Below are 11330 nucleotides of genomic sequence, written 5' to 3'. Positions count from 1 at the left end.
TCAGATAGTCTTAACCTTCATTGAGCTATTCAACTTTATGTGAATGAGGGGCGAGGCAGTGTTCATCCGCGTCTGCTACTGCAAGTGATCCAGTTGTACAATGCCTGGTTTAAGCTAATGGACAGGGTCCTAAAGATATTAACACCGTTGCCTGCCAGCACTGCCCTCAGATCACAGAAGGTTTTGAATAAGACACAGATTATTCTCATGCAGAGCTCGGTTCACCCCTGCAAGTTAGTTAAATATAAAACAACAAACCGCACACCAGAAATCCAAATTAACTGAACATAAAGTAATATATATGTATTGCTAAATGCAGTGGTGCACATAGTTACTACATACTCGAGCTCTCTGTATACCTGACACTCACAGAGCCATCTTGAACCAATATCGTTGGGTTTGTGTTGGTGGGGTGGCGGTGTAGAGTAGGGTGGAGTAGTGCAACACTGCATACGTCCATAGAATGTAGCAGGATCTACACTTTTGGTCCAACCCATAAAAGAATGCTCTAAAATGAATGCACTTTCAGCGGTGTGCAACCACCTTGGACTGTGGTTTATGTTGTCAGGGCCCCAATGGAGAAAAGCCAATACAATACAATGTAAGAGGCTTGGACTATAAATGTTTGAGAGACTGAGGTGAAGCGCAACTCTTCTGAGGAAGAGGGTAGTATACGTAGGGTCTTACACACAAGCACAACACAGCTCTTTGGTCATTAGCACCATACCCAATTTTGGGTGAGTCCGCATGACTACTTTCTTAGAGTGAAAGACTGTGTATGATTCGTGAGAACATAATGCTTGGCTCTCGCTAATCATGTGGGCTGATGTTTTACCAAGAAAGATGTTGCAGGGATGCCTTGTGAATGGGCTCGAAAGGATCCTCCATAGGCCGTGGAAAGGCTATGTTTAGCTCCCAGGAAGGTGAAGGACACCTAATGAGAGGAAAAGCTTCTTCAACCCTTTTAAAAAAATAAAAAAAAATCCTTGAGTACGAGGACTTTGAAAAAAGAGGTTTGTGAAGGACATTTTTTGTAGGCGGTAAGGGCTGCCAAGTGATTCTTCATGGAAGAGGATTGCAAGCCAGATTTTGCCAAGTGAAGCAAGTATAGAAGAATTACAACTTCCTGGCAAGTTGTTGGGTCCATGTTCTTAGAGGAACACCAGATGCAAAATCTCTTTCACTTGAAGGCATATGCAGAATGTGTTGCAGGCCGCTTAGCTTCTTTGAGAATGTCAAGTGCAGTCTTGTGGCAGATTCAAGTATCCCTACTTCACTAGCTTAGGAGTCATGCAGCCAAATTGAAGGAGGAGAGATTGAAGTGAGCCATCTGAACTCTGAATTTATTTTGTGGGCAGTTCTGGCCTCCATGGCAGCTTGAGATGTGGATACTCTGACGGGTAAAAGAAGGTCTGTGAACCACCACTGGCGTGGCCACTCCGGAGCTATTAGGAATATTTTGGCTCTCGAATGGGACAGCTTGATAAGGACTGACTGGATCAGGGGAATTGGCAGAAAGGCATAAAGAAATTTGACGGACCAGTTGATCCACAGGGAAGATCAACTAAGAAGAAGATATATTAATATACAAAAGAATATATATTGTGGAAATGTAAACTGTTCCTTACTACTCCTGTATTTCTTTATTAGGTACTCTACCATGCCTTTCTAAATTAGCCCTAAAACACCTAAAATGTGAATATTCAAGAAATATGCATATACAGTTACAAAGATAGAAAAGACACCACCCTTTTTGCACTTTCAGTGGTATGGAGTTGCACGTTTCATGGTAGCTTCAAATAGGCATGTAAGATTGAATTCTGTAGTACTAACTCCTTGGCTCATAAATGCTTTTGTCAATCCAAACTTTAGACATTGATGCAAGATCTTGGCATGTGCAACGTCCGCCCTAGTAATCTATATTTTATAAGCTAGCAAGACGTTACTCTCTTCATAGCTAATGCAGAAAAAATGTCCCCCCGTAGGATCAATGAGACTGGAACCTATGACATCATATCTCTTGATGGAGCTCTGTGCTACCGGTCCTGAAGACGACAAAAATGTGTTTGGTATGCAATATAAGGTATTTTTCATAATTAATCGCAGCACCAGAACATCCTGAAAAGATAAATTGTCATGAGGGCTGACCTCATGCTGACAAGGGAGAGTAGCTCTGCATGCCCCAGAAGCAGGTTTCTTACATGGTGTTTCCTGTGATAGATGTACAGTAGAATGCCTTATTTTTGTTTCCTCCAGTGAATAGGTGGTTTTCCTACTTAGGGGTCTCACTCATCTCCTCACTGCTCTGTAGGTGCTGTATCATGCGCCTCCTCAATAGCTTTCTTAGAGATACGAAGTACAAGTAGAAGACAAAATAGTAGGCCCCTGGGTCTAATTTTTTGTAGAGGTGTTGGGGTATCCCTTTCTTAGGACGATTCCCCTCACCCACCCATAGGTGGCATGCTTCATCATAGGGGATCTCCTCGCAATACGAACCTAGTCGTAGTGCGGGCTACAACCCCCTCTCTGAGAAGGAGGAGCTCAGGGATGTTTTAATAGAGATGATAAGGTATACTAAACCTCTAGATGAGAAGGGTGTGGGAGGGGGTGAGTGAAAAGGTGAACGTGATTAAAACTAACTCTATGCTATGCTGGACGATTTTAATGTTGCATTCATAGGCCAGGATTAAAAGATATAGCTAGGACAGAGGGAGATTCAATGTGTCAAAGAATTAGGATGGTCGACATGTTCCAGCCTAAAGCTCCCGTAGGGATGCAGCAGCTTTCATCAGGACCAACAGAGTGTGCAACAATGAAGTGCCAGTGACCACTTGAATTGCCTTGAAACAGTGGAAAAAAATGTGTATACAAAACCAGTAGGTGGAGTGATAGGTCACTCAGTCTTGGGTTGTACTGGTCAGCATGCTCCCCAAAGTGTTGGGTGAGCACTTTTTGTGACGCATCGGCAGCGTAAAACATGCCTCCTGTTGCGCCCTATTTACAAAGTGACACATCTAAGTAGATGCGTCACTTTGTAAACCCCTGCGCTACATTATACCTGTGTCAGGTATAGTGTATGCCGGCTGGACGTTCCCACGTAAGTAAGCCTCGTAGAAGTGACGCAGTGAAATCTACAAGATTTCACTGTGCCACTTCTAGGGTGCAAATGCGTCTTGTTTGCAAGTATTGTTTCCACCGACGCATACAGTCAAGGAGGCGCCGTTATGGCCTTCACTGAATGATTTTTTAATATGGTTTGATGCTTTAAGCAGAATGAAAGCCATGGAGGTTTGCCCTTAACCTCCGCTCGAGAGACTTTTGATCGCAAGGTCTTCGGCAGAGATACGTGCGCTTATCCATACAAACTGCCCTTCTCATTTCGCAGAAATAGTAAATTGTATCTTTAACGTATCTGATATGACAGGCATAGTCCACCAATTTAAGAACATAGGTTCTGGACTTCTGGGCACCTTTCAGACGGTACTTGGAGTTATACCAAACTTCATACACTCTGTATTCGGAAGCATCTTTAGAGGACTTCCGCTCATCCTGTTTTTAGTAGCAGGTATCCTGATTGTTTTCCATCTGCTACCCAATGGACGTTCCAGTCACCAAGGTGATGGAAAAAGCACTCCTACAGCGTAAATAACGTGACCGCATAGTACAACATCTAGACACGCCTCGCCTAACAGAACTAAGGGCATCTTGTTTTTTGTCATTTTGACCAGTCTGGATGGACTGCATCCCACCTGTCCTCTGATGTATGTTTTATCGAGAGGAATGCCTGTTAGACCTTTGTTTGACACTCCCATCATGTGCACAACCGGACGTGAATGCTTTACTGGACCCGATAACGGCCCATGCTCTGCAGTATCCTCAGTGTATTCCAATGTTGATGGCCCCTTCCTTGAGACACCACAGGTAGTGACTGCACCTGTAGGTATGGACACCGGCTCCTCCACTGACACCCAGGCTTCGAACGGCACACAGGCTGCCCCAGCACCGGCTGCGGACAGCGTGGAACATCATCTGTGCTCAATTGATGTACTTTAGTTTTCGTAGGTGGGGTTTGCACCATGTTGCTCTAGATAATTAAGGAATGATGAGCACCTCCAAACTATGGTTCTCCTAGTACAGTTTAATCTCTTGGAGGATGATACTGGGGTCTCAAAGATTTTCTGTAATAGCAAATTTTATTAAATGAAAATCATCCCAAGCTACTAATATTATTAGTGTTGTAATATTGAACACATCAGACAAGATTACATTATTGGCAACCCTATTCAGGATTACCAGGAGTAATTGCTTCAATGCATCAGGCAGAGTTGTCATCAGTAATGTAAAAAAGGCTTTGGAATGCCTTTTTATGGGTAATACATAACAGCCATATCTGGAATGCCCCAGGCACCAAAGTAATATTAAAAATAAGTCTACCCAGCACCACATAATTTATCACCTGCTATATTAGCTTCAAATATATTTTGGAAATTCACCCATTTTTAGTCAAACATCAGCTAACGGGTTCTGAAAATACATGCATTTTTGTCTCAAATACACACTTTTCAATTTCGGTATGCCAAACAATAGTTTCTAATTTGATAGGGAAGGCTACACAAAGGAGAGCTATTTACAGGTAGCTGTAGAGCTACTGGTTGGAGAAGCTTGCTCTATATAGGCCTAATCAGTTCTGTTATGATGTGGGCTACACAATGTAATGCACATTGGACTTGCTTCTTTTGTGAGTAGTATACATTCATGTGATTTGGATGGGGAAGTCTTTACTTCTATTGTACTTTTGTCAAAGATTGAGAACGAATGATTATTAATTTACAAAGGAGTTTGTGTATCATGGCAGTTACCTCACTTATGTTAATCGCCTCGCTAAACGAATAACAGATTAGCCTGCTGGGGTAAGTCTAAAGTTTGCAACGGCATGGTTTCAGTGGTGGGAGACGATGAAATTTCCAAAGTCAGGGGCCATAAGTGCAGGTTCGGTTGCCAGGGTAGTGGAATGGCCCTGTGAAGGTCCAGGCTGCTTGCTTTCAGTGAAGAGGTGGGAGAGAGTTCCTTGGTCTTGACTGGATCTGACGGAATTTTTTATTTTGAAGAAATCTAGAGTTTTGGATTGTGGCCATTGGTGTTGGCGATGGTTGTGCTGGTATAACCCAGGCGATGCGGGGTGACTTGATGTTCAGAGATGGTACTGATGTTGATTGACTCTAGAGTAGGATCTGTTCTGTTCTATCCTCTTGACTAACAGCTACGTAGCAGGATTCCCTCATTTGCCCACACGAAAACATCCCTGGACCTCTGGGAAACCCTAAGTCATAGGTATAGTGTGAGAATGTTGCCAATATCATCCAAGTCTCAAAGAGCTGTCATAGCAGTTGTCACTATTATCAATCAGTGGTGGTCTTTTTATCGACTTAAGATAAATGAAAAGCTGGCTAGACCTGTTGAGTTGACCAAGTGATCTCTGCTATGGATGCTTTGTTCGCTGGGCTACAGTAGCAGTATGACCACGTTACAATCCATACGCCACGAAAAAGATGACTATGGTTTTAATGTCATAGAAACTCTGAAAAAGATTTACAACACATTCTTTGAAGAGTGCTTACAGGTTTTTAGCTGAAACATTTGTCAGACCCTCACGATAGTAGGTGAGTTAATGACGCTGTTTACAATCGGTGACCACTGAGTAACAGAATACGTTTTAAGAGTTAAAAGTATCTGTAATGTTCCAAGAGTACACCCAACATAGTAGTACTGGAAACCGAAATGTTTATCTTTTAAAGATTGCATAAGGGAAAAAATACGAACTGTGCCCAGACAGAATAAGAAGATTTGGACTTTACTGCTTGATAAATACTGAGTACTTGGAGTTTCTGGTATGTGGAATACTGAAGAAGGAGACTGCTACATTAATACATAGACTGTTTAAACCTTCCAAGACCTCAGATATGGCTGCTTAGTCTTAAATAGGATCATTATCATCGGATCATACCACATCATCATGGAGTTGAAATTAGCAGACATCCTACTACATTCCTGGTGTATAAGTGAGAAACAAACTGCAGACATTCTTTGCTGGATCTGTATTGGGCAACACTGTTGTATGATCTACTGTGACAATCATATCTGGTTTAGAGGTGGTGGAAACTGAGAACTGACTAATTTGTGGAGGAAATTCTAAATGGTGAGGAGGGTCCACTGGCTCAATTCCCCCATCATATGCATAGCGCGGCGGAACAAAATTCAGCTGCCGGAGTCTAATCTGTATTTAGAATTTTCTTCAGAAAATGAAGGCTTTCATTTATGGCCAAACTGTGATTCCAGTGGTATAGTTACATGATTTTGTAAAGGATTTAAAATTATTTCCAGCTGTAGCTTTAACAACCTCGAATTTAATACCTGTGACAGTAGCGTTATTTTCTTGAACACTATATTTTGCCTCTTATTTGCACCTCTAAAATGTCTGCAACATGGTTGAGAAAATACTTTTAAATGTTCACTTGTGAAAAGGTTACACAAAGCATTGTGCCGGTGACATGCGACCTGCGCTCAGGAAGAGTTCCCAGTCGCTTGTTGGTCAACCATTTAACACTTCAATCATCTGTGCAGATGGTCTCTTGCACCCTTCGTATGTACAGGTATGTCTCTGTTTGTCTTTTCTAGATTCTTGGCTCTTTTTGCTGCATCTTCATGGAAGCGATTGTAGTGGAGCTGGATTTCTTTAAGCAGCATCAGGGCTTCTCCATACTCCTTCCGGTTGGATTGTTTGTTGCGCAAACATGATTCTGTATCAACAACAAGCATAGGTTCAGCACAATCACATAATATATATTATTTTGAACCATTAACAGCTTGCAACTTTCAGCATGAGCTACTCCTACATCTGTTTACATATTTAAATTTGTGATAACTGCCCTACAGAACAGGATCAGATAGTCTTAACCTTCATTGAGCTATTCAACTTTATGTGAATGAGGGGCGAGGCAGTGTTCATCCGCGTCTGCTACTGCAAGTGATCCAGTTGTACAATGCCTGGTTTAAGCTAATGGACAGGGTCCTAAAGATATTAACACCGTTGCCTGCCAGCACTGCCCTCAGATCACAGAAGGTTTTGAATAAGACACAGATTATTCTCATGCAGAGCTCGGTTCACCCCTGCAAGTTAGTTAAATATAAAACAACAAACCGCACACCAGAAATCCAAATTAACTGAACATAAAGTAATATATATGTATTGCTAAATGCAGTGGTGCACATAGTTACTACATACTCGAGCTCTCTGTATACCTGACACTCACAGAGCCATCTTGAACCAATATCGTTGGGTTTGTGTTGGTGGGGTGGCGGTGTAGAGTAGGGTGGAGTAGTGCAACACTGCATACGTCCATAGAATGTAGCAGGATCTACACTTTTGGTCCAACCCATAAAAGAATGCTCTAAAATGAATGCACTTTCAGCGGTGTGCAACCACCTTGGACTGTGGTTTATGTTGTCAGGGCCCCAATGGAGAAAAGCCAATACAATACAATGTAAGCGGCTTGGACTATAAATGTTTGAGAGACTGAGGTGAAGCGCAACTCTTTTGAGGAAGAGGGTAGTATACGTAGGGTCTTACACACAAGCACAACACAGCTCTTTGGTCATTAGCACCATACCCAATTTTGGGTGAGTCCGCATGACTACTTTCTTAGAGTGAAAGACTGTGTATGATTCGTGAGAACATAATGCTTGGCTCTCGCTAATCATGTGGGCTGATGTTTTACCAAGAAAGATGTTGCAGGGATGCCTTGTGAATGGGCTCGAAAGGATCCTCCATAGGCCGTGGAAAGGCTATGTTTAGCTCCCAGGAAGGTGAAGGACACCTAATGAGAGGAAAAGCTTCTTCAACCCTTTTAAAAAAATTAAAAAAAATCCTTGAGTACGAGGACTTTGAAAAAAGAGGTTTGTGAAGGACATTTTTTGTAGGCGGTAAGGGCTGCCAAGTGATTCTTCATGGAAGAGGATTGCAAGCCGGATTTTGCCAAGTGAAGCAAGTATAGAAGAATTACAACTTCCTGGCAAGTTGTTGGGTCCATGTTCTTAGAGGAACACCAGATGCAAAATCTCTTTCACTTGAAGGCATATGCAGAATGTGTTGCAGGCCGCTTAGCTTCTTTGAGAATGTCAAGTGCAGTCTTGTGGCAGATTCAAGTATCCCTACTTCACTAGCTTAGGAGTCATGCAGCCAAATTGAAGGAGGAGAGATTGAAGTGAGCCATCTGAACTCTGAATTTATTTTGTGGGCAGTTCTGGCCTCCATGGCAGCTTGAGATGTGGATACTCTGACGGGTAAAAGAAGGTCTGTGAACCACCACTGGCGTGGCCACTCCGGAGCTATTAGGAATATTTTGGCTCTCGAATGGGACAGCTTGATAAGGACTGACTGGATCAGGGGAATTGGCAGAAAGAAATGTGACGGACCAGTTGATCCACAGGGAAGATCAACTAAGAAGAAGATATATTAATATACAAAAGAATATATATTGTGGAAAGGTAAACTGTTCCTTACTACTCCTGTATTTCTTTATTAGGTACTCTACCATGCCTTTCTAAATTAGCCCTAAAACACCTAAAATGTGAATATTCAAGAAATATGCATATACAGTTACAAAGATAGAAAAGACACCACCCTCTTTGCACTTTCAGTGATATGGAGTTGCACGTTTCATGGTAGCTTCAAATAGGCATGTAAGATTGAATTCTGTAGTACTACCTCCTTGGCTCATAAATGCTTTTGTCAATCCAAACTTTAGACATTGATGCAAGATCTTGGCATGTGCAACGTCCGCCCTAGTAATCTATATTTTATAAGCTAGCAAGACGTTACTCTCTTCATAGCTAATGCAGAAAAAATGTCCCCCCGTAGGATCAATGAGACTGGAACCTATGACATCATATCTCTTGATGGAGCTCTGTGCTACCGGTCCTGAAGACGACAAAAATGTGTTTGGTATGCAATATAAGGAATTTTTCATAATTAATCGCAGCACCAGAACATCCTGAAAAGATAAATTGTCATGAGGGCTGACCTCATGCTGACAAGGGAGAGTAGCTCTGCATGCCCCAGAAGCAGGTTTCTTACATGGTGTTTCCTGTGATAGATGTACAGTAGAATGCCTTATTTTTGTTTCCTCCAGTGAATAGGTGGTTTTCCTACTTAGGGGTCTCACTCATCTCCTCACTGCTCTGTAGGTGCTGTATCATGCGCCTCCTCAATAGCTTTCTTAGAGATACGAAGTACAAGCAGAAGACAAAATAGTAGGCCCCTGGGTCTAATTTATTGTAGAGGTGTTGGGGTATCCCTTTCTTAGGACGATTCCCCTCACCCACCCATAGGTGGCATGCTTCATCATAGGGGATCTCCTCGCAATACGAACCTAGTCGTAGTGCGGGCTACAACCCCCTCTCTGAGAGGGAGGAGCTCAGGGATGTTTTAATAGAGATGATGAGGTATACTAAACCTCTAGATGAGAAGGGTGTGGGAGGGGGGGTTAGTGAAAAGGTGAACGTGATTAAAACTAACTCTATGCTATGCTGGACGATTTTAATGTTGCATTCATAGGCCATGATTAAAAGATATAGCTAGGACAGAGGGAGATTCAATCTGTCAAAGAATTAGGATGGTCGACATGTTCCAGCCTAAAGCTCCCGTAGGGATGCAGCAGCTTTCATCAGGACCAACAGAGTGTGCAACAAAAACAGTGGAAACAGTGGAAAAAATGTGTATACAAAACCAGTAGGTGGAGTGATAGGTCACTCAGTCTTGGGTTGTACTGGTCAGCATGCTCCCCAAAGTGTTGGGTGAGCACTTTTTGTGACGCATCGGCAGCGTAAAACATGCCTCCTGTTGCGCCCTATTTACAAAGTGATGCATCTAAGCAGATGCGTCACTTTGTAAACCCCTGCGCTACATTATACCTGTGTCAGGTATAGTGTATGCCGGCTGGACGTTCCCACGTAAGTAAGCCTCGTAGAAGTGACGCCGTGAAATCTACAAGATTTCACTGTGCCACTTCTAGGGTGCAAATGCGTCAATATCTTACGCCTGCCTTACAGCAGGCGTAAGACTGACGCAGGCCCTTTCACATGGGGCTTGCCCCGTGTGAAAGAACACATTGCTGGAGTTGCATCACTTTTGTGACACACTCCAGCAATGCGTCACTTTTTCGCCTACAGATAAGTCAGAAATACTGACGTATCTGTAACTCCTTGCGACATGATGGGTCATACAGTAAATATGATGCATCCATCATGTTGCAAGGAGGGTGCACTGAGAAGTGACGCATCGCTGCTTTCACGCAGCCATGCGTCACTTCTCATAAATGAGGCCCCTAGTACCTCAGTATGACCAACTCAAGGCGGCATCCGATACCTTACTCAGAGAAGCACGGTCTCAACGTAGCCCTGTCCCCAGTCTAAGTACATGTGCCTTGTCTTAACAAGTCACATCTAAGTACAAGTGCCTTGTCTCAAAAAGTCACAATGTGGCAAAGCAAAACTTGTAGGACCAACTCCATGAGACACTGACGGATAATGAGCTCTTCATAAGTGAACTCAGTCAGTGGTTGGCTGAATAAATAAAGAACTCTCTTTCATGAACATGTTATATTTATAACATACGGTACCGGTTGACTGAGGTATTTGAATTTGGACCAGGAGAATGGAAAATGTCCCCATGATCCCCAGATCTCAAATTTGAAATGCACTCCTATCTGGAAACAAAACATTTCTTGGACTTCTGGATGGAAGAAGTGTATAAACACATGCAAAACTAACAGACACAATTACACGTTTGTACTATTCTGGCCACCATTCTTGAAGATAAGCCTCTATGTGGCTAGGTTATTTTTTTAGCATTACAACTGCCACTGGAAAGAGGACTATTTTAGGACACTGGTCGAAGTCAGCAAGAAACTGATAGAGGCCCAGGCATAGCACACACTTAAAAGACTGATTTCCCCACAAATTATCTTCGATACTAAGGTGAAAGACACTACAGTGACCAATGTCACAAGGAAATGTTGAAACAAAAATGGCACATGTTTTGACACACCAACAATAGATCTAAAACAACCCTTTGTTTTTGCTCTTATCATTTGCTCTAATCTCAATTTCAGTTTAGTAAGGACACAAATGCAAGCAAAGTTATGAAAGTTCGAAATGACAAACATTGACAGTATATTCACTTGAATGGCCAATAATTGTGGCACCTCTGTGTTACAGGGAACAACAATTCAACAATGAATGAATGGTGTGAGCCTAGAAAGCAGAGCACCTAA

At 42.5% G+C, this 11330-nt stretch overlaps 1 protein-coding gene across 1 annotated transcript in view; it reads right to left on the bottom strand.

The window, feature by feature from the left end:
• Positions 1 to 6385: 6385 nt before the first annotated feature.
• XRRA1 (X-ray radiation resistance associated 1) overlaps positions 6386 to 11330 on the bottom strand; it is a 314818-nt gene continuing 309873 nt past the window's right edge. The window contains exon 18 of the mRNA XM_085623358.1: positions 6386 to 6797. Coding sequence (XP_085479484.1) covers positions 6610 to 6797 — 188 coding nt within the window. The 3' untranslated portion in view covers positions 6386 to 6609. The remainder of the gene's footprint in view (positions 6798 to 11330) is intronic.

Source organism: Triturus cristatus, chromosome 8 (genome assembly GCF_964204655.1).
Source record: "Triturus cristatus chromosome 8, aTriCri1.1, whole genome shotgun sequence".
Lineage (NCBI taxonomy): Eukaryota > Metazoa > Chordata > Amphibia > Caudata > Salamandridae > Triturus > Triturus cristatus.
Note: the sequence above shows the minus strand (reverse complement) of the source record. Positions and strands in the feature narration are given on the sequence as shown.